We start from the raw sequence: 24330 nt of genomic DNA, 5'->3' as shown, positions 1-24330 counted from the left end.
GGAGTCTTTTATTTCAAGTCCTTCTTTATCTTTTCAGACCACCACTAACCCAGCTGACCCATCTACCCCAGCACCTCAGCAGCCTGGTAAGTGACGCTAGCCCAGCCTCTGGTCTCTGACCCCTATCACTTCTGATAGCCTTTGATCCCTGCTGGCCCAAGGGACAGGTGTGGCTGAGGTGACAGCATGATCCTCCCCTGTGCCCTAGTGTGCTCATCTTGTGCCAGGGTGATTGATTTCCTAGTGTAAACACAGGAGCCAGCTAGCTCTGAGCAGATTATTGGCAAAGTAGGAGGAGGTGAGGCCTCTGAGCAAAGCCAGACAGACAGGACGGCAATTGGCTCCAGGGCCAAACGTAGGCCTTCGAGGAAACCGACTTATTCTCTCAGGCCAGCCTCTGCCCTGAGAACAATTGGAGAATCCTGGTGGCAGAGAGGCTCATCAGCGTAAGACTCACTTGAGTAATGGTCATCTCCTGATCAGAGTGGGTCCCACACAGGAGGGAGGCCCATCTCAGCAGCCCACCATCCTTCCCAACCCTCAGCCTTCCCAAAGAGCCCAAAGCTCCTTGAATTAAAAAAAAAAAGTTCCAGGCCTTTCTCATTTTAACTCTCTATCCCTCTGAAGAGCAGAACCTCACTGTCTATTTATCAACTGCCAAGGGATAAATTCTGGTGCAGCCTGTGTTTGCCTTCCTTCCCCTCCCCCACACACAAACAACACACCCTGAGGCCACCTCTGCCAGCAAGCTGGCAGGAGGAGGTGGCCAGCCTGTAGAGGGACGCACCCACCCCACCGCCCCTCACCTCTGGGGCGTTGGGTGAACCAAAATGAGCAGAGTCTACTAAGTGCTCCATGCTCTGCCGAAGCTCTAGAGAAACACAAGGGATTCTTTTTATGAAGGAAGAGTCACTGTTTATTTGTTGGTCCTTTTAGCCCAGGCAACAGCCCAAGCCCAGGTCAGTTAGAAAGGCGTGGGCAGGAGCCATCTGAGGTTATGGAAATTTTTGAAGGTGACTTAGAGGGTACAGGTTATCCCAGGAATGGGAAAGCACGTCAGTGTGAAATTCAGGTGCAGGGACCCACTCAGAAACCTCACTATGTGCTCAGCTCAGAAGGGAGATAAAGAGAGAGGCACCCAGTGGGAGCGATAGCCTCAGAGCCTGGGCTGTAAGGGGAGGGGGAGAGCGCCAGGTTGGGAACAGACTTCCAGATCCAGGAGACTAGAAGAACCAGAGCCACAGTTTGGAAGAAAGAGGAGTCTGGCCTCAGGAGAAAAAATGGTGACACTGGAACCCAAATGTTGATGTTTGCCACAGAATTGGGGCAAGCGCACCTTTGAGAAAAAGCTCCATGAATCCATACCAACTATATGGGTGAACTAAAAAAGAAAATTGACTTTTTATTCTCTCAGGCCAGTCAGTCTCTGTTGAAGAATTACCAGATAGGAAATAAGTTTTAGTCCTGACCTAGCCAATGATTTTAAGAAGAGTTAGCATTTGCACATGCTAAAAACCACACAGAACTTTACATACATTCTTAAATTTCCTCCTTTAACGCCAGGTTGAAAAAAAAAAATAAAGAGAGAGAGAAGAAAAAAAATGGAACTCAGAGTGATCAAGAAACAAGGTGAGCTGTCACACTGGTTTTGAATGGTTTAAGTAAACTCACCAAGACCGTAGCAGAGCTGAATCTCTAACTTGCTGTGTGACCAGAGGCAAATCACACCTCCTCTCTGGGCTTCAGTCTTCCTGGAAGAAAGAATGCCTCCTGCTTAACAAGGACATTTGTTGTTGTGTGTGCCATCAAATCAGTTCTGACTCATGGTGACCCTAGGACTGAGTAGAACTCAGTAGGACTGAGTAAGATTCCCAAACTTGTGATCTTTACAAAGGGACCTTTAATGACCTAGCAGATAAATAGTTGCGCTATCAACCTGACCTGGAAGGAGGAGTGGCATCCACTTCCATAATAGCTTGCCTTCGGAAACCCTATGAACTTGGAGAGAGGATGAAAGGCACCCAAGCATTGAGGACTCTCCTTCATAGGGTCACAATGAGTCACCTGCGACTCGACAGCACTTAACAAGAACAACATCATCAACCTGAAGGTACATGGTTCAAATCTCCTAGCTGTTCTATAAGAGAAAGATGGACAGTCTTCTCCCATTCAATTTACAATCTCTGACAACCCACTATAGGGTCAGCTATGAGTCACTCCCAACTCCATGCTACAATAACAACAGCAACACGACAACCTTCACAGGGACCAGGACCACATCACCATGTCTGGTAGATTTGAAACACCAACTTTTAACCAATACATTATCAAGGCCCCTTAACTTGGGCATGAGGGGTATAAAAAATGAGGTTCATTAAGTAGAAGGAAAAATTCTTGCCAATGCTTGACAAATTAGAGCTTAGTTCAGCTCAAGTAAAACCTCAAACCCAAGGATCCCCAAGAGGGTGATCAGGATACAGGCCTTTCTGTTCCCAGGCCAGAGGCAACTGTTTCAGGGCTAAGATGTTCTTAACAGTTTGAGGAGGAACATTCTGAAGGGGAAAGCAAGTCAGTGGAGGAGAGAGAGAGGTTTAAGGAGAAGAATCAGAGGGGAGTAGGGATGAGGAAGTGAATCGTGGAACCCAGTTTGGACCTAGGAAATGGGAGAGAAGAGAAAACAGAACATGAACTGTTGAACACATGCTGATGTGATATGTTGAGATGAAGTGGGGTGTGGAAGTCTAGAGAGGAGTATGATTTATCAGTGAAAATGAAAAACTCCAATGGCAGAAGGAAAGCAAGAGAAAAAGAGAAGCTGTCCAGGAGCCATGACAAGCCAAGGGGAAACAGCTTTAGGTTGCAGCAAGAGAGATTCCCGTTAGACTCAAGGAAGAAAGAAGATCTAGTGGCCTCCTGGTAAGGAACTGTGCTGCCACACCGAAGGTGCACAGTTCGAATCCACCAGCCACTTTGCAGAATAAATATGGGCAATCTCCTTCCGTGTGATTTTTGCCTCTTGAAACCCACTGGAGCATCAGCTATGAGTTGGTTCTCACTTGACAGCACACAGCAACAATTCTGACTCAACAGTATATAAAAACAATAACAAGGAAGAAGTGTCCTGGAGGGCATTAGACATAAAAGCAAATTGCACAGAGTTTGCCTTTTAGAATTACTTTAAAAAGTAGAAAATAATAGCTCCCCCATCCTCCTACCACCCTCACTCTGATCACACACACACACACACACACACACACACACAGCCCTGTGCCTCACCCTATCCTTAGCCCATCTGCAAGGAATAGTTGAAAAACATTCTCCTCCACTGTCCAGGTAACCTCTGGAGATCTCTTCTTGCTCAAAGGTCTGCCCTGACTCTGCCACCTCTTTAACTCCTGGCATCGACTCCCCAGGCTGCCCTCCTGGAAGTTGGTGCAGGCCATGGTTCTCACCATACATCAGTGCCCCCCGAAGTTAAGGCACTAGCACCCACTCACAGACCCATATTGCCTATTGGAGAAATCCTCAAGAGACTGAAAGTGAATTCCACAGGAAAAGTAGAAAAATGCTGTCCCTCACAGCTGCTAGGCTCGCACCCCGGTCTCCTGGAACTACCTAATCGAGTGCTCGAATGACCCAGCCCCGGACACCGGGAAGCCCACACCCACATACCGTTTCCCATTCCCACGCACACACTGGTGCCATTTACCGTCACGTCCCTTTGCACACACATACCTGTGTGCACGGCACCAAAACCTGACTCCTGTTCCTAGTCCTTCACACCCTGTGGGCCGCCTGACTCAGCTGGTGGCCACTGTGTCACCCGTACATTTCCTCACTGACCTCTTAGCACAAGCATGGCCAGCCCTTCCCTCAACCCCCAAACCCTCTCCTCCAGGGAGACATCACCCCGCTTCCTGTCCCCTGCACACACCTAGCAGGGATGAGCAGGAGTCCCTCGTCTGGGATCTTTATGGCAAATCACTGGCCTTCAGGAATGTGGGATTGCTCCTGTGTACTCTTCCTCCCACCTCGCTGGACCCGTCTGCATCCCCCTCCCTCTCTCGCCTGCCCCCTGTGGTCAGGCAGCTCTCCTTACATGGACTTCTCTGCCACACAGGCTTCATCCTGAATGTCTCTGATGCTGTGAGTGGTGAGACATGAGCTGAGCTGACCTGCCCTTTTCCCAGGATTTCTGACTTCCAGACTTTTCCTCTGGCCTCAGTTTGCCTAGCCTCCTAGCACACCTTTCTCCCCACTACTTGCCCCCAGATCCCACTCTTCGGGTTCTCTGGAGCAGCTGCTCCCCTCTGGCTCACCTCAGCTGCACGTCCCAGTTCCTGTGGTCAGCACAGCTTCGCGCATCAGGTGCCAGGAGAGTCCTGGGCAGCCACTCCGGGACTGCCAGAAGGGACAGGATCTGAAAAGCAAACTGTCCACTTTCACACCTCCTGCTGCTTCTCGCTGCTCAGAATTCCATCAGTCATTGTCCTGGGACAACCAGGGGGGATCCAGATGTGTGTGTGTGTGTGTGTAAAGCGCGCGTGCACACAAACCTATTGGCAAGTGAAAAGGCAGAAAAATGCCAGGAGCAACAGGAGGGACGGAAGCCAAAAGTTTGTGAACAGGGATTACAATGTCCAGGCTCAGGAAATCGAGTCTTACATCCGCAATTATCCCCACCCTCATCCTGCTCCTCCAGAGGCCCCCTCCTCTCTTCTGGCTGGTACCACCCCCACCCAGTGAGCACTGTCCCAAGGTCCCTCCAGAGCTGGGCTGAGCTGTTCCTTTGGACAAGGGAGGGGGGTCACTCACCAACCTCACTGCCCCTCCACTTCTGTCCTTTCCCCATTTCCCTTCCTCACCTTGCCTCTCCCCTAGAACCATCCCATCCCCGGGAAGAACAACTAGGATGTGAGGGCCAGGACACAGCCCTCTCTCTTACCTCTGACCAGAGCAGCAGGCTAGGACCCACCAACTCCACGCTGCAATCTGAGAACCTCGAGGAGGGGGAGCTGATCTCCCTGACGAGGGCAGGGAGGAGGGTGAATCATGTGCTGGAGTTTTCCACCAAGTACCTGCCCTCTGTGGCTTCAAGGCAAGACTCTGGGACCTTCATAAAAGCTAGTCTTTTTCTTGGGATTTTCCTATAGAAAGTGCTTCGAGCATATCTCAAGGGGCGTTGTCTGGAAGGGACACAGGCATGCTGCCAGATAGGCCTGAGCTGGATCAGCTCTCCTGTCATTTACCAGGCATACGAGCTAGGCAAGGGCCTGAGTGAGCCCCAGCTCCCCAACCTGCTGAAGGTAGATAACAATATCTACTTTGCAGGGCTGCTGTGAGGGTTAAAGATGGTATTGTAAATCATGTAGGGTGCTGCAGGAGCTTAAAGGGAAGTTACTGTATCTGTGATGGTCCTTTGGAAGCAGGGGCTGGCATAGTGGAGTCCTGGTCCAAGGTAGCTGTACGAATGCTCAGGACAGCCCTCATCACTGAGGCACATGGCTAATTATATACAGATAACTAGGTTGAAGAAAAGCTAAGTGATTTGTCCCAATTTCACACAGTTATTAGATGATGGGGCTGGGATTTGAACCTGGATCTTCTGGTTCCAAAAGTCTTAACTTGTGTTAATTATGGCATACTGTTTTGCAGACCACAAATATCTACTGGGCAGGGACTACAGCTTTCTTTTCTGTGACAGCCTTGCTGCTAGTAGGGGTGGGCTGATAGCTGTTGAGTGTGGGTGGTTGTTGTTGTTTGGTTTTGTGTGTGTGTGTGTGTGTGTGTGTGTGTGTGTGTGTGACGTGCCATGTGACAGTGAGCTCTCTCAGAACAGGCTCCTTGTCCTTGTTCCTGAGCAAGTCCCCATGGTGCTAGGCACCTGGCTGTCCCTTGACCTTTCATTCAGACTCATTAGCCTAATCAGTGCCTCCTTCTTGATGATGAAGATGCCCACCTCAACTTCAGACTGAGTGGAAAGAGGGGAAGTTGTGGAGAGAAAGGGAAATTCCCCTTTGCATGTACTTCTCTCTTGGGTTTCAGAACTTCCCCAGCAGGACTGGGGTGTGAAGAGAGAGTCTCAAGCTGTAGTTTTCCATCAAGCACCTCCACTCAGTATCCCTAGGGCCTCTTCAGCATCTCTAATGAGGTTTCCCATCAAGAGAAATCCAACATGAGTCTCTCAGTTCTCTGACCTTTGGCCTCCCTGAAACCAGAAACCAGGCTGTCAAAACAGGACCACAGCTAGAACCCACACCACTCACTACCTCTATGCCCAGCTAGGGCCGTGGGTGCCACATCGCATGTTGGCTCGATCATGTGCTGACCAGAGAGCTCATTACAGAGGGGACACCAAACTCCACCAGCTTTATCAGCTGCAGCTATTCCAAAACAATGCAATCAGCCTCTCAGGCAGGAAAGGGAGAGAATCAGGCTGGGCTAGAGGGTGGATTTCTCGTACATTCATTCATTCTAACAACATTCATGTAGAGCTGCCAATGTATCGAGCTTTGTGTAGGACTGGGGAGACACTGGTGCACACCACACAGACCTTACCTTCAAGTTTCACACAATCCAACAGGACCTGTCATTTCTCCCTCATCTGTTAGGAGAATGCCACTTTCCACTGAGTCTATTCCAACCAATGGGGACTCCATGATGGTTAGAGTAGAGCTGTGCTCCATAGTTTTTAAGAGCTGGTTTTGTGGAAGAGACCATTAGGCTTTTCTTCTGAGGCACCTCTGGGTAGACTCCATCTCCAACCTTTCAGATAATAGTCAAGCACCTTAACCATTTGACCTACTGAGAGGCTCTCCTGTAAGAGAATAGCCATCTCATTTGACCTGGTCCAGGAAGTGATCAAGAGTCTGATTTCCCCCAGAAATGAACTAACTAAAATCAGCAATCAAGGACTTCTTCAAATTATTGAAGAGCAATGACATCAGTTTGAGGACTAAGTTGCATCTGATTCAGTGCATGGTCTTTCCTATCACTTGCTATGCATCTCAGAGCTGGACAATGAATAAGGATGACAGAAGAAAAATTGATGCCTTTGAGCTATGATTTTGGAGAAGAGCACTGAATAACCCATGAACTGCCAAAAGAAAAAAAGGACTATGTCTTGGAGAAAGTGCAGCCAGAGTGCGCCATGGAGACAAATATGATAAAGCTTTGTCTCATATACTTTGGGCTTGTTGCTAGGAGAGGCTATTCCTTGGAGAAGGTCACCATGCTTGGAAAGGTAGAGGGTTGGAGAAAGAAAGGAAGACCCTCAACCAGATGAGTTGACACAGTGACTGCTGCAATGGGCTCTGATGTGTCAGGAAGTGTGAAGATGGCACAGGATAGGACAGGGTTCAAATCTGTTGTTCATAGAGTCACTGGGGGTCATACTCAACTCAATTGCACCCAAGAACAACCCTTCTCTACTCTTTTCTTTCTGTCTATGGCCTTGGTCTCAGCATTCTCCAGAACCCTCCTTCACTGAATCCCAAGCCACTGGGTATATAGACCAATTGTTAAACTCCTCCCCTATCTTTGCAAAAAACAAGAATTTCTACTTTATCTCAAAAAGCCAGCTAAGACTGAGCTCTTTCCATACCAATACATGTCCAGGGTCTAGAGGAGACAGGGTGAAATGAATCCGTTGTCTTCTGCAGCAAGAATCCTTAGACCCCATATAGACTGCCTTCACCACCCTCATCATCTAAACCCATGATTGCTCTTAGGGAAGTGGGACCCTCCTCAGCATCTAATTCAGGGTAGGTATGGTACCTCCTACCTCATTTGATCCCTATGAGAACCTTGAAGTATAAACATTATTAACCCCATTTCGCAAATGTGTTAACTCGGGCAAACAAAAATTAAGTAATTTGTCCCCAAGCCAGATAGCAAGTAAATGGTAGAGCTGAGATTTTAACCTGGACCTCTGGCTCTAAAATCTATACAGATCCTCCTGTAGCATGCTGTTTCCCAGATCATGAATGTTTAAATGGACAGAGGTCATTCTACCTCTTGGATTTCATACAATGTTGGCTCAGAGTAGGCTTGTGTTGTTTATTGGATGGATGGATGGATGGATGGATGGATGGATGGATGGATGGATGAAATGACAGACAGGTAGATGGAGAAACAGAATGATCAATGGATAAATGAATGAAAAATGAGGAGGAAAATATTCTGGCCTTCCCCTTTATGGGAAGGCATTGTTCTCCAGACCAAGAGGATAGACCAGTTCTTGTAGGGCTCAGATCCAGTCCCCTTCTTTTCTGGGACAATGTGCTGTGCTGACCAGGACTGGTGAGCCACAGTTGTTGTTATTAGCTGCTGTTGTATATATTGTTAAGTGCCCTCAAGTTGACTACAACTCATAGCAGCCGTATGAACAATGGATCTGGGCTATTTTAGGACTACCTCTCCCTTACTTTTAGAAAACATACTTGGGCAGATGAGTGCCTAGCCCCCTTGCTAGGGCTCACTGCAACCTAATGCATGGGGCTGGGGCCATGGAAATAGCATGAAGTTACTAGGATGCTTACTTACAGGACTTACTCAGGCAGCTGTTCCTACACCCTTTGTTGGATTCCAACAACACTGCCATGCAAGGGTTACTATTCTCTTTTCTTAATTCTCTCCCCCCCTTTTCCTTTTTTCTTGTTGTGTACTGTCGAGTCAGATCCAACTGGCACAGTAGGAGATTGCCCCTACCATTCTCTTTTATAGAGGATCAGAGAGGCTAGCTTGCAGAAGGTCACAAAAAGGAGTATGCTCGGCTGGGGTGTCTCTGAGTTTGTGCACATGTTCTCTGATATGTGAAAGGGTGTGTATAGGTGTATGCGTGTGCACCCAAGTGCATTTGTGTACACATGTATAAATCTGAGATGTGGGTGTATGTCCTTGTACGCAAAGTCTGAGGTCTGAGGTCCTAAAGCAGCCTGGTGACCTGAGAACCTACAAGTGCCTCCCTGTTCACACTCCATCTCCACTGCAGCTGTGATGTGTAACTCAACACAGCTACCATCACGTCTGCTCTCTCTAGTCACCTATGACTTGCCCCACTGCATCCTCACCTGCCTTTTCCCCACAATCTCTTTTCTGAAGTAGGTGTGGCCTCTGGAGTAGAGAGGCCTCCTCTTCATTTTGTCTTTTCCTGGGAATGGGCCAATGTCCTCCCCCAGGGCCGTTCCCACACACACCATTCCTTCACTCCTTTAGCCCATGGACCCCTTGCTCCCTTTCTTGGCTCTCACCTGGGTCAGCGGCCTTTCTCTTGCATCTTGGCATGCCAGCTCTACTTGGCTTGGTAGAAAAGCTCCCCTTCCTATCCCACCAAGTGACTTAAAGACCTCATACTGTTCAGCGTAGAGAATCTGAAAGGACTCTCACACCCATTAGCTCTTAGGACCCTACAGCAAACTTGGTAGGGGGATGTATAGTATATTAGCTGAAAAATTAAGAACTCAAATCTGAAATCACTTCTGTAGGGCACAAAGCAAGGTAGAAGTTAGAGGTAGGCCCAGGCTAGAACTCTTAACTCCTGATTCATATGCCAAAGGGCAGTGTCAGATTACCTAATTTAAGCACAGTGGGCATTTGTGCTAATTTAGTAATCTGTAGTGAACGATATTTCTCCACCACATCCAGGATTCCATTTCCAGGTATGGCTGGTCTTTATCTGTTTCTCTACCAACCCCACAGAACCTTCTACAGAATTGAAGCCTCTCCATGCAGCAGTCATTCCTTTTTTATTTTCTTTGGGGGGGGGTTATTTAATGAAAAACATGCTATGTTGTATTTTAAGCCAAAGTCCTCTTCTGGAAGTTTTTGCTTTGGGGTGGGGGAAATGTTATCATTTAATTTCCATTATGTAAATTAAAACTAATGAAGTGTGGTCATATCAGAGCAGATGGGGCCCGGCTGGGCTGTCACTTCGACTCTCTGCTTCAGCAGGCAGTGCGTTGAGGATCAGCAGAGACACCCATCATCTCGTGGGAGACAGAATGGACTTAAAGCAGATGCTACTCCTTCAAAAACCTGATTCTGCCTCAGATGAACCAAAGATTATTTACAAGTTCTGCTACCTTTGGAATAGCTAGTAAAGGCATTTTGCTTATAGCTGTTAGCACTAAGGGAGGCTTCAATCTACCCACAGCCCCATAGCCATCACACAGCATTTAGGGTGTTCATGCACCCGGTCACCTCAAGAATCTTTAAAGTTTTAAGCACAATTCTTCTTTCCCCCTTAACCATTACAACACAGAGGACAAAAAATCAGTATGTGCTTCCTGGACATGGAGTTATCCCTAATGCGGAAGGGTAGTGTGAAAGGGTAACCTTCCTCCCTCAGAGTCTGGGAGCAGATTCCTGGGGATCCTTGGGGAAGTGACCCCTGAAATAAGGCATGGCAGCACCAGGGTTTCATGTGGCCTTGTCTGGAGCCGTGCTCTTTGGTGCGGGTCTCCTGGCAGCAGCATTGGTACAGAGCTGTCAAAGCAGGAAGGGTTTGTGTTGGGTGGAAGACGGTCGGTTCTGCGGGGCCCTGTGTGCTGCTGCTTTTGAGGTACCTGGCTGAGGAGTGGGTGCACGGGCCTGAGAAGGCAATGAGAAGAGGCCTCTGTCCCCAACATGAGAAGGCCAGCGTGGCCACCCCCGCCCTTCAGGAGAACTGGAGGAGAAGCAGGGTCCCCCAGCTGTGTCAGAGGGTAGTTCAGCCTTTCATTCTTTAACAATCTAGTCGCTCTCAACAAGCAGAAAATGGAGACTCTTTCTCCCTGGGTAATTACTATGCATATTTGAAATAAAAGTGTAAGCCTGTATATTTTTTCCACTTTTCAAAGAAATCTCTCTGAAAAGTAATGAGTTTCTACCAATGCCTATAAAAAGCAAGTTTACTGGAATAGACGTTAAGACTTTAAAAAAGAATAATTAACAATCTCTGTCAAGAATAGGGTACCCAGTAAGCAAAAGTTGACTTGTGCTTGCTTACTGATCTGCAGTGAACAATTTGGCATGCTCTTCTTACTCAAGTTTTCTTGAAACTCAAGTGACGTTGTCCTGTTGTAAGAAACATGTCTAACTGTTCACTGCAGATTAGTAAGTAAATACAAGCAAGTCCATGCTTACCTTGCTTATTGGATAGTCTACCCTGCCAAGGTTCTTTTCCCACTATAACCAGCTATGAATCCTTCTAGTAGGAATCAAACCATCATTGTTGAACTGCCTACTTACTTTCTTGGGCTCTGCCTTGATTATAATCGATGGCTAGAAAGATAGATACTCCTTCCTCACCAAGCCTTCTACACTGTCCGTCCTGAGCTCTTGTTACTATTTCCCCTAGCACTCTGCTCTTTTCCTTCCCAGCGCTTGTCACAGTTTCTTGTTTAAGTAGATCTGCTTTCTTTCATCACTGTGTCAGGAGCACAGCATGGTACCACAGAGTCAGTGTCACGGAAACATTGACGGATGGAGGGAGGTGCTGGCTGGGTGATACCTAGACTTTCAGGTGGTCTCTCTAATGGGCTTATCTCTCTCATTAATTGAGCCTCTCGTTACTTTTCCAGAAAGGAGTGGACGAGGCCAATACACAGTAGAATTGTTGTCATTACTTTATAAACTCTTCCAAGAGTAACAACAACAGCAAAATAAGGAAAGCAGCTCACATCCCAGTCCCAAGACTCACAGAACACTCTCATCCTGGCCAGCCCGGGAAGAATCACCCAGACAAGGAGGGAACACAGGCAGATGTCTAAGCCTGCGTAATCAGTTGGTTTTGAGTTTTATTTTAACTCATGATGGCCCCATGTGTATGAAAGCAGAAATGTCCTCCCTAAGGCATTCAACACTGGTTCTTCTAAACTAGGTTGCCAAGCCTTTCTTTGGAGGCACCTCTGGGTGCACTTGAAACTCCCAACTTGTGGTTTACAATTCAGCTGAGCACGTTAATCATTGGTGCCGCCGCGGCACTCAGCCAGGGAGAAATGCAGCTGTGTGTGTTCAGCATCTTACACAATCACACATAAACAAACAAAGATCTGTGTGTCCCAGCTCCACAGCCCAGCTCAGACATAAGCTACACACTTCAGTAAGGTGATCTGAGGTTAAGCCCATCAATCTGAAGGTAGGACAGGCTCTGCCTTCCACCTGGATCCCCTCATAGCCTGACTCTAAAGGTCATATCCACATCTTGGACCATAGCATGGCTTGGACATAGGAGAGCCACCTCTTGTGGCCATCTCCGGTAGGAACAGCATCCAGTATCTCTTAGCCTCCTATGCACGAGGGTGATGTGGTCCCGAGGAAGCAGGTGCCCCCTGCTGGCTGAGTTGGGGTAGTACTCTGCTCTGTGGGGCTTTATATGAGCAGAGCCTCCGGCTTGCTGTCACAGCCAGTCGCTGTGATGTGCCCCAAGCACTGATGTGCCCTGGTTCAACACACACAGGCACAGTCTTGGCAAGTGGGGACAGGTAGGCAATGACATGGCAAAGGAAATGTGACAGGAAGAAGCAACCCCTCTCTTCTTCCATGTCTCTAACCAGAACTCAGGCCTCCTCTTCCCACTCTGTCCCCAATTTCCTTTCATTCCACAGAGCACAGAGAGAAGGATCTCTAGGGGAAGCCTGGAAGGAGGTGAGGTGGCCTCCTGTAGTCCAGTGTCTGACGATGAAGGATCCCAGCTCAGCCCCACCACTCCTTCCCCATAGCAATCTGTTTGTCACACAGAGGACTTGGTGATTGAAGGAAAGGTGGGGAATAGACAAGGCTCTGAAAAGTGGGGAGGTAGTTGAGGAAGTGAGCTAGAGGGACAGAAACCAGGCAGAATCGCTTGCAGTTGGTAAGAAGAACATGGATTTAATGGAATGAAGGGTGGGAGGACCCCTAGGCTGACAAAGCTCTCACCAGTGCACCAGCCCTTGCTAGTATAGAGACGTTTTAATACTGGCATTTCCCATCTGTTCAAACCACCCCTGGAGCACGGAAGTTGGAGTGGGAGGTTCCAACTCAGAAGCCAGATTTTCAATTATCTCCTCCTGTCCTAGCTATGTCAGGGAGGGGCAGAAAAGCACAGAGGGGCTACTTCTGCCGCCTCCTCTCTGCGGCTATCCCCTCAGCCTGACTCCCAGGCACCATGCAAGGATCTGTCCTCTTAGCAGTGGGACTCGAGTTCTGTGAGTCTGAGAAGTGACGTCTTGGGTGAGGCAGAAGTGGGAGGTCCTGCTCGGTTCTTTTTGGGCAAGTCCTCAGCTGGGCAGATGAGCTGGCGTATTCTCTGGAAGGAGAGTGGAGGATGCTGTTAGGAAGTGGAAGGGGGTGGGCAGGAATGTCAGCTTCCCTCAGCAACAATGTGCCGGCCTTAATGTATCTTCCAGGTGCTGATCCTATGATCATAGTGTGTACCTCTATCACAAAAGAAAGAACAACCCAATCTCTTTCTGCAACTTCTAAGCATTTTGTTATTGTTCATTGCTGTCGAGTCACCTCCAACTTATGGTGACCGTGTACAGCAGAACGAAGCACTACCTGGTCCTGGGTCATCTTCATGGTCATTGATACATCTGAATTGACAGTTGAATGTCTTCCTACCAAGAGACTCATCGTCCAGCACCATTGTCAACAATATTCTGTCATGGTCCATTAGGTTTTAATTGACTAATTTTCAGAAGTTTATCATCAGGCCTTTGTTTTTAATCTGTCTTAGATGAGCAGCTCCTCTGGAACCTGTCTACCAGAAAGGAACCTGCGGGTATTTGAAATACCAGTGACATATTTCCAGCGGCACAGCAACATAAAAGCCTTCAGAGTATGACAAGATAGATAGGTGGTGGCTAAAAACTCTATCCTACCCATGTCAGGCTCACTGGCTCCTCTGCATTCTAGCTTCTATCCTTGATAGACAGCTCACCTATTACAAAGGGATCCTAACAACAACAACCTCTTTATAATGGGTTGCATTGGGGAAATCTGCTGTCAAGGACCTTTTCAAAATGCCAAAGAATAAGGATTTCAGCTTAAAGAGTAAGGTGTTTCTGACCCAAACCATGGCATTTTCAATGGCTTGCTATGCATCTAAAAGCTGGACAATGAATAAGCATTACTGAAGAACAATCTAGCTGTCGGCAAAGAGTATTACATAGGAAGTAGCTAAGAGAATACGCCGTCCCCTTTTCCTTATGAATCAGGGTGAAGTCTCTCTCAGGGAGGAGTGATAGGGAATGGAGGACACACTGACAAAGGAGATTAATCAGAACTGGCTTTGACAAGCACTGTGGCAATTGGGCAATTAAAACAGACTTTCAAGGGGGAAAAAAAGGAACAAACTGGGGGGGGGAGGGTAGAGAAAATAGTGCAACAATGAATGAATGGAAACCCCAAATCTCTGTAAATGTTCATTAAAATTAATAAAATTTAATTTTAAAAAAAGGTATTGCATAAATCATGGACTGCCAAAAGAACAAATAAATCTGTTTTGGAGGAAGCACCAAGATCCTTTGTCTCATGTACTTTGGCATGTTGTCAAGGGGGGGGCAGTCCTTGGAAAAAGACATTATGCTGGGAAAGGCAGAGTCAGAGAAAGACGGAAACCCTCAAGGAGATGGATTGATGCGGTGATTGCAGCAATAGGTTTGAGCATGGCGGAGAGTGTGAGGATGGCACCCAATAGGGTAAGGTTCTGATCTGTTGTCAGGGTCACTAGAAGTTGTGGTTGACTTGATGGCACCTAGCAATGACCTTTCCTGATAGTGTCAATTCCCTTTCTAATAACTTCCCTCTCTACTAAACTCCCTACCTCTCTGAAGGAGCCCTTGAGAGTGCTGAGTTTGTAGAAGCTCCAGGTGGGAATGCAGATCATGGAGGAGAGAGCCAGGAGCCAGCCCAGGGCATCACCCCACCAGGGGTATGTATACTTCTTGTTGTAGGTCAGTGGCGTGTACTTGACCAAGGAAAAGAGGAAGGTGGCCTGTGATGAGAGAAAGGAAGGAATCACAGGATGAAGGCGTCCTTGCTCCTCACTGCCCCATCTGGAAGAGCCCTTTTGCAGAGGTCACATTCCATGGCTGGATCTGTCTCTGGGCTCTCCTTCAAATCTCCAACTATATTCTGTTCAAAGTTCATAACCCCCAGTGAGCGAGCATTTTCAAGGTACACTGTCATTTGAGATGCTCATGTCCCTGGACATCTGTACATATGATTGAACACCACTCTCCCTTCACAACCCAGACGTGCTTATGTGCTTGGTGGGATGGAGTAGTGGTAACTTAAGTCTCTTGAACAACTAATGTGGACCATGAGTTCCTCAAGGATAGGAACCAACCTCCTTTCCTCTCTGTACCTAATTTATATCCTACTGAAGAGGACTAGCTGACATAAAGAGATAAAACAAGAGGAAGCAGTGCATAGGGGTTAAAGGCTCACATTGCTGATCTTGACCACTAGCTCTCTTTCACTTACTTAGCTATGCATTTGTAAAAGGAGTACAATGGCAAGACCTAACTCATGGAGTTCTTGTAAGAATTTAATAAGTTAATACGCATAAAGTGCTTTTTGACTGGCATAAAGTAAGTGCCCTAGAACTATAGCTATTATTATTGCTATGTTTATTAGTATTTTTATGCATATCCTAATGTACTTGATATTTTGTCTAGCTATGATGTTAGACTCACACTGTGGCATTGATCAAGCCATCTGACAGTCTGGGCCTCAGTTTATCCTTCTGTGAAATGCAAAGGAAGAATCTATCTTGCTATCTTTTTCTAAAATCCAACAGGAGAATTAGAAAATCTAAGATGTTTTTCAAACCCCAAGAAGAAGTCCCGTCTAGGTCTAATGGTCTATCTACCCTGCTACCACCACCATCTCTCTCTCCTTCTTTCTGGATTTACCCTCTGAAGATTATCTTACTGTGCACACAGCTGGTGTGAAGAAGAGCCAGCAATATTTGATAAGAGGCCATGGCCTATACCCAATCATGTCTTCAATGTTGTCATAGAAGCGCCCAGCTCCTATCATGAAGGAGGAAGAGAAAAAAAGACATTCTTTAGCATCAGAAGCATCAGGATGGGACCCACACAAACTAGGACAGACGAGGATCATTAGAAAGAAGAGACCTCAGTCATCTTTTCAAACCAGTGCTAGAAGAAGACTCTTCCCTGGAGTTAATAATATAAACAGAAGTGGGTAGAACTTGGCTTGGGAAAAGGTAATAGTTTCTTGAAACTCAAGGTTGTTAAAGTTTGGGGACCATGTCAGGTGGTTTAGATACAGTCAAAGTCAGAAAGATGGTTTAAGTATTCTGTAAAATACTTATTAGAGAGATCTTTATCAAAAGAGGGGGAAATACAGCTCAGAGAATTGTAAATTCTCATGCTATCCAGACTTTCTAGAGCTATAGAGGCTAGGTAAACCCTTGAAACTATTGCTCTGAGATCATCTTAAATTTAAATATTACATTTATTTTTCAGTAATATGTATTAGGGAGCTTTGGTGGCCTAGTGGCAAGAAGCTGTGCTGCAATCCTGAAGGCATGTGATTCAAGGCCACCAGTAGCTCCATAGGAAAAGTATGGGCAATCTCCTCCTGTGTGATTTACTGCCTCTGAAAACCCACTGACGGATCAGCTATGGGTCAGTTCCAACTCTATGATACAAAACAACAATAATATTTATTATTGTTTTTCATTGTTGAAGATTTTCTTTCCCCTTCTCCATTCCCCAAATCATGTCACAATACATCCATTGTTACAGATTGTTGTCATATATATATAATGCTTAATCATATATTCCTTTCAGACAGTTCTTACCTTCATCTGTTCTAAGGCAGTGTTCATTATCTATCCACTCTTTTCCCTATTTTTCCCCATCCCTTCACTCAATGTCTGTTCTACTTTATAACAGAGGTGTTATGCAGTGTTTGTCCTTTTGTGACTGAGATATTTCACTCAGCAGGCTCCCTGTTCTCCAGGCTCCCTGCTGTTTGTATTATTTTACAAGTTCATTGTTTTCAGTGCTGCATAACATTCCATTGTGTGAATGTACCATTGTTTTTCTATCCATTTGTTTGTTGATTACACTTGGGTTGCTTCCACCTCTTTGCTATTGTGAAGATATGGGTGTGGCTACATCTATTTGGGTGGCAGTTCTGGTTTCTTTAGGATATATTCCCAGTAGTACAATTGCTAGGTCAAATGGTCTTCCTATTTCCAACTTTTTGAGAAAGCACCAGACTGCCTTTCATAGTGGTTGTATCATTTTACATTCCCAGCACCAGTGAATAAGAGTTCCAATTTCTCCACAACCTCACCATCATTTATTTGTTGGCCTATTGAACTTTGCTATTGTTGCTAGGGTAAGATGATATCTCACAGTTGTTTTGATTTGCACAACTCTGATAGCTAGGGATTTTGAACATTTTTTTCTGTGTTTGCCATCTGAATGTCTTCTTTGATGAATTGTCTATTCACTTCCTGTGTCCATTTTGTAACTGGGTTATTATCTTTTTCTTGTTGGAGTTATGGAATATTCTATAAAATTTAGACACAAATTTCTTATCAGATATGTGATTGCCAAATATTTTTTCCCAGTCTATGGGTTTCCTTTTTACCCTATTGGAGAAGTTTTTGATGTGCATAGGAATTTGATTCTTAGAAGGTCCCATTCATCTATTTTATTCTCTCTTGGTTGTAGGTTAAATTTAAAGTATCCCCTGAAGTCTTCTTTAAATCAAATAATAGGTTGGTTTAACTAATAATGTCTGCCTTGAACAGTATGCTTTTTTGAGTTCTATCTCTATGGAATAAAATTGACACCTGCAACTCAAAAGGTTAGACAGAAACTTTAGGGCACAGTGAGCTCATGTTGATAAAGGTGAAACAACTCAGAAAAAGAAGATGAGTGAATGAAAGAGTGTGTGAAACATGGTGTGTATGAATTATTGCACGCAAACCAATATAAAATTTAAAAATATTTAAAAAGAAGGTATAAACAAAAGAAAATTAAACTTTTTATAACTTTAAAAAAAAAAACAAAACTAAATTTGAGAATTGGCTGCTCAACTCCAAGAATGTAATCAGTGACGCAGGATTCCATATGTAGAAACTGTTGATTGAGTTGGTGTATGATTTTGCTATGCATATCCTCAACCACAAAATAAAAGAAGTTATTTTAAAAGCAAAGGCCAGAAGAGTAGGCAAGATAAGCTGTAGAGGAAGAGTCGAATAGAACAATTTAGGTGGCTTTGTCGTAAGGAGTTGCACTGCTAACTGGAGGGCGTTCAGTTTGAATCCACCAGTTGCTCTGTGGGAGAAAGATGGGCAGTCTCCTCCCATGTGATTTACTGCCTCTGAAAACCTGCTCCAGGGTCAGCTGTGATTTGGTTCTGACTACCAGGTACTTAACAACAACAACAAGATTTTTGAGGTGGGGTAGAGGGAACAGAGAAAGGTAGATGTGACAGGGGATGATGATCTTTTGCCTAAAAGCCCTGGGGGTGGAAGAGAACCAGGGATAGCGCTGGGGAAGGAGCCACTCACCATAAACCCAAGCCACACAGAAGGACTCAAAGATGGCCACAAACAGGAGGCACATGCCACTGGCTGCGTAGTAGTCAAAGATCTGAAACACGTACATGCCACCCTGCCAGAAAGAATGTTTTTAAAAAAACTTTAGTCAAAGGAGCTAGATTTACCCCTATGCCCTCTAGCCTCACACCTTTGGGTAAAGCTGATGAGAATCACAGGAAACAAACTATCAGAGAATGTAATTTTGTGAGCTATGAAGCACTAGACAGACATAAAAGACTTTTTAAAAAATTGTTTAAAGATAAAACCAGACAGCTATTGCTAGATTATTTCTGAGAACTTTCAGGGATTGACCCCAGAAGCCAAAGCCATACTGCAGAGTTGGCGTTTTTTTTAGTGTGAGATCAAGTTATGAATTGTCATCTCATCAAGCTGACAAGCTCCATCTGCAGTCTTCTCACTGGAAACCTCACAAAGAATGTCACCCATCCCGGGGGGGTGGTGGTGGTGGTGGTGGTGTCTCGTCCTCCCTTGAAGCTTGTCCATGGAACTTAATTTAGCTTCCTGGGAAATCCTGGGAGCTTGGTGGAGAGGCAGTTTTCCCTAGCCCGAGATCCTCCCTCACCATCTTTCCACACCACTAAAATGCATAGGGAGTCAATTTAGCTCTGTCATCCGCAGAGGTAGGTGGCTGATGCCTCAAGGCCAGGGGAAGGACCTGCCTACTTTTGCCTTTCATGGCTGAGAAAAGAGGGTGCCCCTGTGTCCTGAACCCACTGCAGTCTGTTCTACAAGACAAGTGCCTCGCGGGGCCCCACCTTGCGGTCTTCCAGGCCCTCACCTCTGTGAGCATCACCAGCCCGACGAGGAAAGAGATAACAGACACTGTAAGGATGAGCATCTCCCTCCGGTTCTTCTTGCGGAATACACGGGGGTACATGTCCACCAGCGCCGTCACCAGGCTTTCTACGCACACAAACTGGATGAGAGGGCAAAAGAATTGGAGGGAAAGAGAGCTCCAGGCCGAGCTCAGCAGCTAGCTGTGGCTTCTTTTCTCAGAGGAAAACTCTTTTGTCCTTGTCTGTCTTTGCATGGTTAAATTTGAAGCCACCCTTCAAAGTTCTTCTTGTTTCCCCGAACGGCATCCACTTGAACCTTGACACAGTCCTCAGTTATTTGAAAACATCTCAGGATGTGAAGCTCAACCTTGTGCCCACCCGTGTGCCCCCAGCCCCAGCCCACACCCTCATCCACTCCTCTTGGGCTCTGAATGTGTCACCCATCAGTACCTGGCTATCCAGTCCCAGGAGGACGACCATGAAGAAGAAGCAGCAGGCCCACAGTGGAGAGAAGGGAAGCATCACCACAGCCCGAGGGTAGGCGATGAAAGCCAGGCCAGGGCCTACAGCAGGGAGCAGAGGAACAGAGCCCAGTGCCTGGGCTGGATCCAGGCCATGTGCCATGCCAAAGATCCCCTGCGTGGGGCTGTGGCATGACAGGAGCAGGGGTAACTTCAAGGAGTCCTTGTGGCACAGGGATTGATTGCTCGACCACTAACTGAAAGGTTGACAGCACCCATCAGCCACTCCTTAGAAGAAAGATGTCCCTGTCTTCTTCATAAGGAGTGAACCTTGGAATCCCTATCGGGTAGTTCTACTCTGTCCCCTAGAGTTATGATGAGTTGAAATTGACTCAACAGCAATAGGTTAGAGGGGATTTAATCTCACAGCTACCATTGCTACCTCCATCCTCACCTGGGGAAAGTCACTCAAATCGCTGTCCCCACACTTCTAAGGCACCTCCCACTGTACTCTCACTGGCAGGACCAGAACCTAGAATGCATGGGCATGAAGGGGCTTTGGAAAGTAGAAAGACGGCATGTCCATCCTCATCTCTCTGCATTCTTCTCCCAGATCCTCAAATCTAGTGCCTCAAACAAGAGATTTCAAGCTTAAAAAGAACTCACAGTCAGACAGGTTGTGGGAATTTGTAAAGCTGAACTGATAAAAAAACAAAAGGAAATGGTGAGGCCATAGGAACACTGGAACAATCATGGCGCTGCCCAGGAATTATTCTGCTGTTTGTAGAAAGAGGTCAGTACCAAAGAAAAATCCATACAAGACAAGATTAGATTGGAGCCACCAATTTACTACCTCTGCACTCACATTTTTTTTCTGTAACCTAACAATGAGTGACAGAATGAGTTCTCATGGCCTAATGGGTAAGGAGTTGTGCTGTCAACCCAAAGGAAGGTGGTTCAAATCTACCAGCTGTTCCTCAGGAGGAAGATAGGAAATCTCTTCCTACAAGAGGTACAGCCTCTGAAAATCTGCTGGAGAGTCAGCTTTGAGTCTTGGAGGCAAGAATTCTGAGGCTTCGTCTAACATACTTTGAACATATTACAAGGAGGAACCAATCCTTGGAGAGGGATGTCATGCTTGGGAGGGTGGAGGGACAGCACAGGAGAGGAAGACCTTCTATGAGGTGGATTGATTCAGTGACTGAGGTAATCAGGTTGGGTATGTTGGAGACAGTGAGATTGGCAGAGGACAGAGCAGGGTTTAGGGTACATAGGGTCACTATGAGTCACAGGCGACTTGAAGTCACATAACAACACAACAATGAGAGTTACAGCCTCTGAAAACCTGCTGGAGGGTCAGCTTCGAGTCAGTTCCAATTCAACAGCAATGAATTGAGTTTACAATGAGTGAACTGGTATTGCTTCCTGAGTACCACTAGTACACAGCCTGTATAAATGAACATTCACTTCAGTGGACTCAAATACTAGGAACAAATTCACACACCAAACCCTGGATTCATCCACAGGAAGCTTCCTTTGGAAGATAAAAGAGTATCATTGTGTGACCTTGAACAAGTCACCATTTACGCCTCAGGTACCAGTGACCTCTCCAGTTGATGGGAATAGTACTAATAGCTGCCTCACAGACTTCCCACTGTTCAAGATAGACAAAATGCTTTGTACAGTTCCTGGCAATTCATAGTGAAATCTGTGAGCGCCAGAACTCAATGTGACTGCCTGGCTTGTCAGGTTCACGCGAATTTTCCATCTCTGGCAAGGTACAGTCTTCTGGATTTTCTATCCCTTATTTTAGTGGAACTATTTGCATTTTCCTTCTCTGACAGGGTTCCACCTTACACTGGTTTGTAGCTTTCACAGGCCTTACTGTTGTTGGGTGCCACTGAGTTGACTCTCCTTCAGAGGGACCCACCGTACAGCAGATTGAAATCCTGCTCGATCCTGCACCATCTTCACAACCTCACCATAGAGGTCAGCTACTGCCATTTGTAAAATGAACCAGTAATGTCAATTGCTTTGTACGGCGTAGCTGGGATTCTACAGAAAAGGGTGTGTTTGTGAATGCGCAGATGAAAAATTGTCTTGTAGTTACAATGTGAAAGTGTCTGATGGACCAGAAGACACAGTGCAAAAGAGAGAGAAACATTACAGGATGTCATGATACGGGAACCAGTCCTTCCTAGATTTTGCTTTAAAAATCAAAACAATAACAAATAAAATGAAGGTACAGTAGAAAGAAAGTAATTTTTTTTTTTTTTTTTTTTTTTAGCTGTTGCAAAAAGCTTTATTGTTTCATTTGGTCCAAGGCTTGGGCGAAGGGCTTCTGGGTGGATAAGATTCTACATCAGGGTGGGATAGAGAAGCTTGCTGCTGTTGGCAGGGGGACACAGAGGTTTCCCCCTGCAAGTCCCCGCAGACCCCTAGTCGTGCTTGAGGGTGAGACGCTCAAAGAGATACTCGCCCAGCCCAGCCTGGGGGCCGCCCAGTCTTCTAATGTTGGTCAGATGGTCACCCATCTTCTTCAGCAGTTTCACTTCCTCGTCCAGGAAGTGGTTCTCCAGAAAATCACAGAGATGGGGGTCAATGTGGGCGGAACCCACGGCGTGCAGATCCAGAAGGGCCTGGTTTAGGTTCTTCTCCAAGGCCAGCGCTGCCTGCATAGCGTCCAGGGTTTTACACCACTCATCCTGGGATGGCTTCTGGATATCTTGGAAGAGGACTCGCCTGCCGCGCTGGTTTTGCAGCTTCAAGAGCCGCTCGGCACCCTCGCGCTTCTCACTCGCCAACTCGCGGAAGAAGTGCCCCACGCCTTCCAAGGCCACATCATTGCGGTCAAAATAAAAACCCAGAGAGAGGTAGGTGTAAGAGGCCCGCAGGTGCAGGTTGACGCCAGCTTCTGCTTCGGCGGAATAATTTTGACGGATCTGAGAGCTCATAGTTGGTCGAGGTTTTGGGGCTAACAAAAAAAAAGGTGTTAGCTGGTCCCGAAAATAGGAGATGGTTGAGATGGTCCCGAGGTTACGCCTGGAGGTGACGTTGGAGGGTAGTCGGAGGTTGGAAGGGGGGAAGTCGCCGGGTCTGTTCCGTCCAAACACTGTTGAAGCAAGAGACAGATCCACGGGACCGCTGGGGAACTCAGAAAGTAATTTTCAAAGGGGGAGAATCTTCATAACTCAGCTCTGAAATATATTTTAAATTGAATAAAGGAAGAGAAGCTACAGAGCACTGTGTGTATTATATACATATAATATTACATATTCTTTTCTATTTGTGTATTATATGGGAGCTCTGGTGATTTAGAAGTAAGGAGTTCCACTGCGAACCCAAAGGCAGGGGTTCCAATCCACCAGCTGCTCCACAAGAGAAGGATTGCTAATCTCCTCCCGTGCAATTTACTGTCTCTGAAAATTCACTGGAGGGTCAGCTATGAGGTGGTTCTTACTGGACAGTACATAACGACATATATAATAATATAATATTATATCTTTGCTCAAGGTTATTATTTGATTACAAAGGGAGTTAAGTCTAAATACTGTATGCATATGAAAACTAGCGTCCACTGAGCTGATCTGACTCACCATGAACCTTTGCCAAAGTAGCCCTCTGCTCCATAAGGTTTTCAGGGGCTGATTTTTCAGAAGTGCATCATCAGATCTTTCTTCTTCTGGTTAGACTCAAAGCTCCAACATTTCAGTTAGCAGTCAAGTGCATTGGCCTAGCATATGAGCTAAACTGATTGGGGAAATCTTCATTATATACCTCACAGAATGTAATCAATGGCACCAAAAGGTGGCCTTGTGGGTAAGAAGCTGCCCTGCGATCCCAAAGGCATGCAGTTTGAATCCACCAGCTGTTCCATGGGAGAAGGATGGGCAATCTCCTCCCATGCAATTAACTGCCTCTGAAAAACCCACAGGAGGGTCAGCTATGGATAGGTTCCTACTCGATGAACACCACCAGCACTTGGGAAATCTTCACTATATATCTCAAAGAATGTAATCAATTGGTAAAGAACGTAACCAAAAGATGCTTGTAGAAATTGTTGAGTTGGTACAGGTTTTGCTATTTGTAACAATCACAAATAAATGAAAAAGAAAAGTGGCCCCAGAAAAAGACCCACCACAGCCTAGGTGACAACAGCTGACATGCCCCTGGATGTTGGCTGGCCACACCGGAACCAGGCTCACGGGATTGGGCATCCTCCGGTCCTCTCCAGCAGCACTCACCTGACTCAGCCACCTCGGAGATGGGCACACCTTGCTCCTGAGACATGAAGCCCAGGATGGAGAAGATGGCAAACCCTGCCACGAAGCTGGTGCCGCTGTTGAGGATGCAGAGGGCAATGCAGTCCCTGTGGGGTGGGGGTCAGGGAGGGGTAGAAAGAGGAGTTGTCAGATACTGCCAATCAATGTACCAGGCTTCCTGTCTGGGGGTCAGAGGGGACTTCCAAGACAGACAGACACCTGCATAGAGGCTGGAGGTGGGGCTATCTGGCAGAATC

General features: G+C 46.4%; 1 protein-coding gene across 1 annotated transcript in view; it reads right to left on the bottom strand.

Annotated features, from left to right (window-relative positions):
* Window positions 1–13144: 13144 nt before the first annotated feature.
* The window catches only part of SLC6A13 (solute carrier family 6 (neurotransmitter transporter), member 13), a 77530-nt gene continuing 66344 nt past the window's right edge, over window positions 13145–24330 (bottom strand). Inside the window, exons 9-15 of the mRNA XM_006891329.1 lie at window positions 24056–24180; window positions 19801–19913; window positions 19353–19490; window positions 18524–18626; window positions 15898–15998; window positions 14786–14956; window positions 13145–13267 (exon numbers count right to left, since the gene is read on the bottom strand). Of these exons, the coding sequence (XP_006891391.1) occupies window positions 13145–13267; window positions 14786–14956; window positions 15898–15998; window positions 18524–18626; window positions 19353–19490; window positions 19801–19913; window positions 24056–24180 (874 nt within the window). The remainder of the gene's footprint in view (window positions 13268–14785; window positions 14957–15897; window positions 15999–18523; window positions 18627–19352; window positions 19491–19800; window positions 19914–24055; window positions 24181–24330) is intronic.

This window comes from Elephantulus edwardii, unplaced genomic scaffold, assembly GCF_000299155.1.
Source record: "Elephantulus edwardii isolate Elephantulus edwardi_28Jun2011 unplaced genomic scaffold, EleEdw1.0 scaffold00096, whole genome shotgun sequence".
In the NCBI taxonomy this organism is placed as follows: Eukaryota; Metazoa; Chordata; class Mammalia; order Macroscelidea; family Macroscelididae; genus Elephantulus; species Elephantulus edwardii.
This window is presented reverse-complemented; position numbering and strand designations above follow the sequence as displayed.